Genomic DNA, 7,560 nt, shown 5'->3' on the forward strand with positions numbered 1-7,560 from the left:
CACGTTAGTATGAAATACTTATAGATTATCATGCGATCATTAAAAATAATAATTTAATCAATTTTTTATGAAACTATTCTACCTTTTTTTTAAAAAATTGAAGATCAAATTAAATTAAAAATTCTAATAATTGATTTGATAAATGTAAATATTGATAGTTAAATTTTATTATATTTTTAATTAGAATTTAATAAATTCAATCTAATTTTTTCTTATTTGCCCTATTCAAAGATTCTTCTGAATTGAATTTGATTATTAATTGTTACTGAAAATTAAAGATAATTCCTAGTATGTGTTATTTTATTGGATATGTCAACATCCTAATAAATTCACTTAATGCCCAACACAAATGACATAATGTGAAGGTTAATACCCAACGGTTAATAAATAATCATTTTGAATTTTATTTTTTTAAAACATTTTAACCTTTAATATTTCATTTTAAGAGAAAAAATCATTAATATTTAATAAAACATTAACCCTTATTAGATTCAAAATAACTATTTTAAAGTATCAACCGTGTGTTAACTAACGATTTTCATTTATAGATAAGACTTTTTATCTTAAAATGAAATCCTAAGGTTAAAATATTGAAAAAATAAGAAGCAAAATGATTATTTTGATAAATAATGAGAGCCAACTTCAGTATCATGTCAATAAACTTATCACAAACAAATTTGTTTTAATAACTCGAAGTAATTATAAAATAGTGTCTGTTCAAAAAATTTCTTAACCATTGACATTACACACACCCTGCAAAAACAGTCGCTCGAACCCAAAACCTCTAAAAAAAAAACTAACACTCTTTTTAACCCTAACTTTATTCTTACAAATGCTTTTAGTGACAGAGAATTAGTCTACGGAACAAATCTATTGGCTTGTATATCTTTGTTGACTTATTATATAAATAAAAATTTCTACTTTAAAGAATTTTGAACTATTTTTAATAATAAAATTATTAGTATAAAATACATTTTATCATTCATGAATTGTCAACTAGGGTTTGATGGGGTCTAAATAGTTTCCTCTTCCTCGCACCCTACAAACTCAGATGCTCGAATTCAAGACCTCTAAAGAGAATAATATTCCCTTCTGCCACTTAGGCCACTTTGATTGATAATTATTGCTTAAAAGAAAAATCATTATATGTTCGGGAAAAAAGAATAAAAATAATAATTTGGAAAAGCAGAAAAAAACTACATGAAGACATGACAACTTGAATAAGCATAATAAATTGTTAAATCTGATGAAACATGTCATAATTGTCAAATATAATGATATTTCATAGTTTACAACCAATCCTTTAAAGTGATGATGATGGCAACTCACAACTGAATGTGTTCTTAAATCAGATTCAGTGTTGCTTCACGGACTAAGAAAACGTAGAACATATTCACAAACTTGTTCCAGAGCATTAAAAATACCTGGTAGTTGATTTGGTATCACCGTACTCCGATCACGATGACGACGATGTCCGTGGCAGTCTCTTAGCGATTTCCTGTCATGTAGATAAGAAGCCTTCAATCCAGATTCATAGATAAAAACCTTGACAATCTCAATCTAAGTCATTTGGACTTAGGCGTCTAACACGGGTGTTTCATAAAAAAAATTAAGATTTAGAGAGCAACATAGGTGAAAACAACTAAGTAGGGTTGATAATGCATTTAGATGACCAACAAACTTAGTGCATTGATGGCTAAAGTAATCCATTGACATGAATAGAGGTTATCGATAACAAGAAACGAATTCGTAAGATGGACAAGTACCCGTAAGTGCACATAAAAAGAACAAAACTGATTTTGGAGGCATCAACGACTACTACTCGAAATTGAATAGTAATTACATGCTAGTAGCAGCAAATCTATATTCGAATGCTCTTGGCAAGTTTGAGCAAATAACTTTTTGATACCATCAACATTAACTCTAATGCTACATTTGGTTGGAGTGTTAATTTTTTTCCTCATGTTTTAGTACCAGTTAGCAATAAACTACCTTCACAAGGTAATTTTTAGCCACTCACATGACTTAATTTGAACAAAGATAAGGAATGTTTTAAAGAAAACGTTGTTCTCACTAAAGGAACCGGATTCGAGCAGCTGCGTCTGCAGGGTGTGTTATTAATTGGTTAAGAAAGTTTTGAACAGATACTCTCTCGTATTCACCCCAAACTATTAAAAAAAAAACAAATATAAGGAATATATATTGCTTATTTTGAATAGGTACTATTTCTTACTTGAGTTTTTACTCATCTTACAGCCAACTAGGTGTTAGTGAGAGAAGCTCCTCCTCTCTAAAAATCAGGTGTTTTAGATAAAATTTTTCTGTTTTTATTCCTTTTCATTTCTCTTGATGGCGAGTAAGGTGAGAGTTCCTGTTAGGAGAAATTGTGTCACAGTGATCATTTTCAACATTCCTGAGAGTTTCATTACCAAGGTCTTTGGTTATTTTTCGATAAATATGACGAGGTGGTTGATTCTTTCATCCCTAATAAAAGAAGCAAGGGAGGAAGTAGGTTTGGTTTTGTTCGTTTCACCAGACTGGAGGACGCGAGGAAGGCTATCAACTGTGTTGATAGATCTTGGATTCAAGGCAACAAAGTTAGAGTTTTCATGGCGAGATATCATCCTCGTGATGTTTTCTGGAGGAAGAAGTTCTCTGGTCCATATCCAGTCGAGGGCAAGAGTGTAGTGAAGGATGTTAGTCATACGGAGGCTCCCTTTGTTGGTTCTGTTGACGAGAGTAAGCTCTCGACTCTCAAAGACAGCTTGGTAGGATGGTGCAGAATTTTTATTAAGTGGGTAGAGTCGTCTTCGTTGGAAGAGGCAGTTGCATCCCCGTTATCCAAGGTGGGGGAGCTCGTTGGTGTCTCTCCAGTTAATTTTCCCGAGCTGGAGGTGGGTGCTGAAGAAGCAGGATGATCCGTGCACTCTTCGGAGGTGCAGTCGGCCGAGAGGTGTTCTGAGAAAGAAGAAAAAATTTTCTGCTGTTTGGGGACTAGTGCTAGAGGCAACTTCTTGTCGGGTGAGGGTATGGAGGACAGGAACATAGGCGAGGAATTGACGATGGGTCCGAGGAGTGCCGTTGTGGGTCAGGGGATGGTTCTTTCGCAACTTGAGGAAGTGGGGGAACACGAGACATTGCTGGTGCACGCGGAGAGAGAAGCAGTGGATGTCTTTAAGGACAGTTGCTTGCCTGCACGTGGTTATGAGGGAAGTAAGGATTATTTAATTAATTTTCCCATCCTGGATGGTCACTTAGTGTCGAGGGAATTGGAAGATGTGAGCCTAAAGGATAAAGTGGATCTGTTGGTTCACGCGGAGAGGGAGAAAGAAGATGCCTACAGGAAAAGTAGTGAGCTTGCATGAGGATTATTATAATGATTTCCCCATGTTGGATGGTCGGGTTGAGTCAAGGGTGGTGGAGGATGGGATTCATGAGGGCCTTTCTTACAACTACGCATACATAAATCCAAAGGGTAACGCAAGGCAGTACATGAGACCTAAGAAGGGTTTTGGCAACAAATATAGATCTGACCAATTTTTTCAAGAGAATTTTACAGCTCCCAAAAGAAAGTATAGGGGTTACCGAAGCAAGAGACATCAGAGTAAGGTGCAGTGGGAGGAAGAGGTGTCTGTTATTGATGGCAGATTCATATATGATTCTGACTTTCCAGCATTGGGGCAGTCTCAATAGAAGGATGCGATCGATTCCTTACAATTTGGGAAAGAATTGGGTTGTGAGTCTAATGGCTCAGTAGTGTATCTGATTTCGGAAGACTATGGTGGGGGAAGGAGTAGAAGTTTCAGGTGATCTGCATCATGCTTATTGTTTGGAGCTGGAAGTTCGGATGGTCTTAGTCGACAAGACGAGTTAATGTGGTGGAAAGGCGGCTATGTGTGTGTTTTTTTGAATTCTTATCATGAGAAAGCATGGTGGCTTTTGAGTTAGAAGTTGGCTTCTATGGTTTTAGTCAGTTGTTACCCTTGGCTTTTATTATGGTTGTTTTGTTTTGTTTGGGCATCTATCGGGCCACGTTTAGGCTTTGAGTTTGACCAGTCTGCTTTTTAGGCTGTTGTTGTTGCTTTGTTGGATTAGGCCGGTTCTGGTAAGATTGTTTGAGGTTGTTTTTGGTGTTTTGTTTATATTGGGGGTGGCTCCCTGGTTGTATCGTGTATTTCCTATGGTTAATGAAATCTTAAGGCACTCTTTTCCTCCTCCGCTGATTAAGGAGCTTCTCTATAAGCTCCTTTAATCATGAAGGAGGTTTTTAACGAGACCTTCAATTCCTATAAAAAAAAATTTTACTCATCTCACTTCAAGTTTAGATTTATGCCAATTCGTCTTTATTTTACACAAACTATTTTAATACTCATGTAAAAGTAAGAACAATGATGCTTAATAACTATTGAAATTCAAAACACCTTGCATCAAATATAGACTAAAACCTAACTATGAGATTGCTTATGTGATCAAATTTAAGTTTCTATCTTTAGTAACTTGTATAAAATCTTGACCTAGTCAATTGTCATGGAATGCGGAAATAACCATTCTATGCAAGTTCAAGAATCAATAAACGTGCTCACACGGTATCAATAATTATTCATGAACTATTTAATTGCACTTTGGGACATATTGAAGAAATACCTCAAACAACTGATTTATATTGTCTGCAGTCTTGGCAGATGTCTCGATAAAGAACATTCCGTTCTTCTCTGCATAGTCAACGCCATCCTTCAAGAATTAAACAGAACACATTAGAAGATAGTTCAACATGCATAAAGGTATCTCTGTTCATATAATTTTGGCACTAACTTGGACTTGGACTTCACGTTTCTCTTGAAGATCGGCTTTATTACCAACCAAAGCCATCACGATACCTGGGCTCCCATGCTTTTGTAGCTCCTGACAGATAATAAAACACATTAATATTAGAATTTTCAGTAATATTCTTTATAAAAGAAAAAGAAGTCTATATCAAAGACGATATTTCATGGAGAAAACCAAAAGACCTTTTGAAAATTCATTAATCCAAAAGAATTAAGTTCTTTTCGGCATAAAAGACAGAAAAATTCGCACTTGAACTGCAAGACAATCTTCCTGAGACAACTAGTTTATGCTTTTGCATAGAAATATGAGGGGAAAATTGATATTTCGGAAAATGAGAAACATTAAAATGTGGATGACAGATGCACCAAAACTGGGTTCTATGCAATTTGCAGTTTTGCACTATTAAAGACGACAGATACAGTTGGTAACTTAGATCTTCCGTGTAATATGTTATCATGCCAAGAATACTACTCCAAAACCATGAAAACTGTCATTTGAAATTTTATCACAGCCAAAAATTTTCACATTCTAAAATGAAGCAATAAAAATCCTAGAAAAAAAAAACAATATTGCAGTCTCAGAAACTACCTTAACCCAATATTGTGCTTTGGCAAAAGACTCAGGACTAGTTATATCATACACAATAACTGCAACTCCTGCTCCTCTGTAGTACAGAGGTGCCAGTGCAGCATACCTGAGGAAGACAAATTAAACAATTAGCTCTTTCCTTCCAAAGGAGTGATCATAGCAAAGTAAAATGCATAACATAAACTAAATTGTAATCTAAATTACAGTGAAAAGCATGCAGTGATGATCACAATATCAACATGGTATTCGAGAATTATACCTCTCTTGTCCAGCTGTATCCCATATTTCAAACTTAACAGTGGTTGAATCTTGCAAAGCTATTGTCTGTGACAAGAATGAAGCTCCTACGGTTACCTGAAATGATAAAGTGTTGACAAGTCAGAAAAATTTCATCGGAGCAGAACTTTTTCACCCTCATAAGATGCTTACACCAATCAGTTTGAATATGGTTGGACAAAATGAAGCTCAAAAAGAAAGCCAGATGGCAATATTATAAGTTGATGGCTTAATAGGAAACTCCTAACCTTGGATGTAGGATCAAACTGGCCACGGACAAAGCGCAGAACAATACAACTTTTTCCAACTCCAGAATCACCTAACAAGACCAGCTGGGTGTAGCAAAATGATATTGAAATTTCAGTTGCATCAGTAGGACGTAATTAAAGGAGATCATGTAGAAAATTACACTTGTTAAAATTCAGTTTTCAGAATCCAAAAACAGGTAATATAGTGAATCTTTTAAATAATAATTTCACGATTAAATGATAAATATGAGCCACCAAACATGCTAAGCAAACTACCACCGTTGTTAAAGTCACTGTGCCTTAGCACCAGATGAAACAAATTCACCGGACCCTTTCAACCGAGGTACATTTTTCATTAACGGTATGATTACTAATGAGACGGAATATAATATCAAACACTTTATAGCTCAATATTCGAATATTCAACAACATTTATAACTCAATATTCTAATATTGGACAAGACGACAACACTTACAGCTCAATCATCGAATATTCAACGACAGAGACATGGACCTGAAAGAAAAATTTACCTTTACGCGCAGATTTTTATCATCAGGACCTTCAGAGTTGTCTCCGTTGTTAAGTCCAGTCGACCGCCCGGAACTCCGATCTACAACCAATAAAAAACGACCCCAAAACAAAAGAACCATTTTTTTAACAAAAGCCATTATAACCCAAAGCTAAGTACAAAATCCCCAATTAAATCACCATCTACCAAACCCCACAATTCAGGAATCAAATTAGAACAACTTCTCAGCTCAAAACCCAAATAAATAAACCAAATTAAAGAGAAAAAAACAACCCTTTACAGACGAATAATAAAAACACTATAAAAATACCCAAAATAAAAAAAAAGAAATCAAAGTATTCGGGTAAGGATTTTACCTGGGACAGACGAAGAGCAGCCCATAAAGAACCAAAAACTAATTTAAATTTCTATGTGATAATTCAAATTAGAGCTTCGAATCAGTAGAATAAAGTTAAGAATTTGAGTTTTTTTTTTTTGGGATTTGATTTCTAGTGCATAAACTGGAATCGGAAATTCCGAATTGCAAAAGGGGTTAATGCAGGTTAGTGGGAAGCTTCCACCGGGTTCGTCGTCTATTTAGGCTTAGAGCCAAATATTAATATCCTTTAGGGTAAACTACATCATATATCACTAAACTTTAGGTGTTATATCTTTTAAATTACTAAACTTTAGGTAGTATATCTTTTATACTACTGAACTTTTAATTTTGACAATTGTAACACTAAACTTTGATTTCATTTTAATTATATCATTAAATCGTTAAATCGTTTACGGCAAGATGATGTGACTGCCGACTGTCGATATAGACACCTCACCAAAATGATGTCATTTTCATCCGGCAATTAAGGATTTAATAGTTTAGAGGTATAGTTGAAACGAAAATTCAAGTTTAGTGTTATAATAGGTAAAATTAAAAGTTTAGTGATATAAACGATACAACACCTAAATTTTAGTCTTAATTAGTGTAGTTTACCCTATCCTTTGTAATATAGGATAAACTATGGAGTTTTATATCTAAACTATTGTTTTTGTTCTATTTTCATATCAAAATTTATTTTTTAAATCATATTTAATGTTTAGTTTGAATTTTA

At 34.5% G+C, this 7,560-nt stretch overlaps 1 protein-coding gene across 2 annotated transcripts; it reads right to left on the bottom strand.

The window, feature by feature from the left end:
* Positions 1 to 1,216: 1,216 nt before the first annotated feature.
* Positions 1,217 to 7,012, bottom strand: LOC120156265 (ras-related protein RABF1-like). Of its 2 annotated transcripts, XM_039167654.1 has the most exons (9): positions 6,826 to 7,012; positions 6,471 to 6,550; positions 5,940 to 6,023; positions 5,675 to 5,769; positions 5,416 to 5,521; positions 5,261 to 5,314; positions 4,813 to 4,902; positions 4,645 to 4,731; positions 1,217 to 1,498 (listed from the first exon to the last, which is right to left on the bottom strand). In XM_039167654.1, the coding sequence occupies exons 1-9, from the start codon at positions 6,848 to 6,850 to the stop codon at positions 1,457 to 1,459; spliced, it is 663 nt and encodes a 220-aa protein (XP_039023585.1). In that variant the 5' UTR covers positions 6,851 to 7,012; the 3' UTR covers positions 1,217 to 1,456. The 2 variants fall into 2 exon arrangements, with proteins under 2 accessions (XP_039023585.1, XP_039023586.1); XM_039167655.1 differs by lacking the exon at positions 5,261 to 5,314 and having other exon boundaries at positions 6,826 to 7,006.
* Positions 7,013 to 7,560: the final 548 nt, after the last annotated feature.

Source organism: Hibiscus syriacus, unplaced genomic scaffold (genome assembly GCF_006381635.1).
Source record: "Hibiscus syriacus cultivar Baekdansim isolate YM2019G1 unplaced genomic scaffold, ASM638163v2 tig00111213_pilon, whole genome shotgun sequence".
Lineage (NCBI taxonomy): Eukaryota > Viridiplantae > Streptophyta > Magnoliopsida > Malvales > Malvaceae > Hibiscus > Hibiscus syriacus.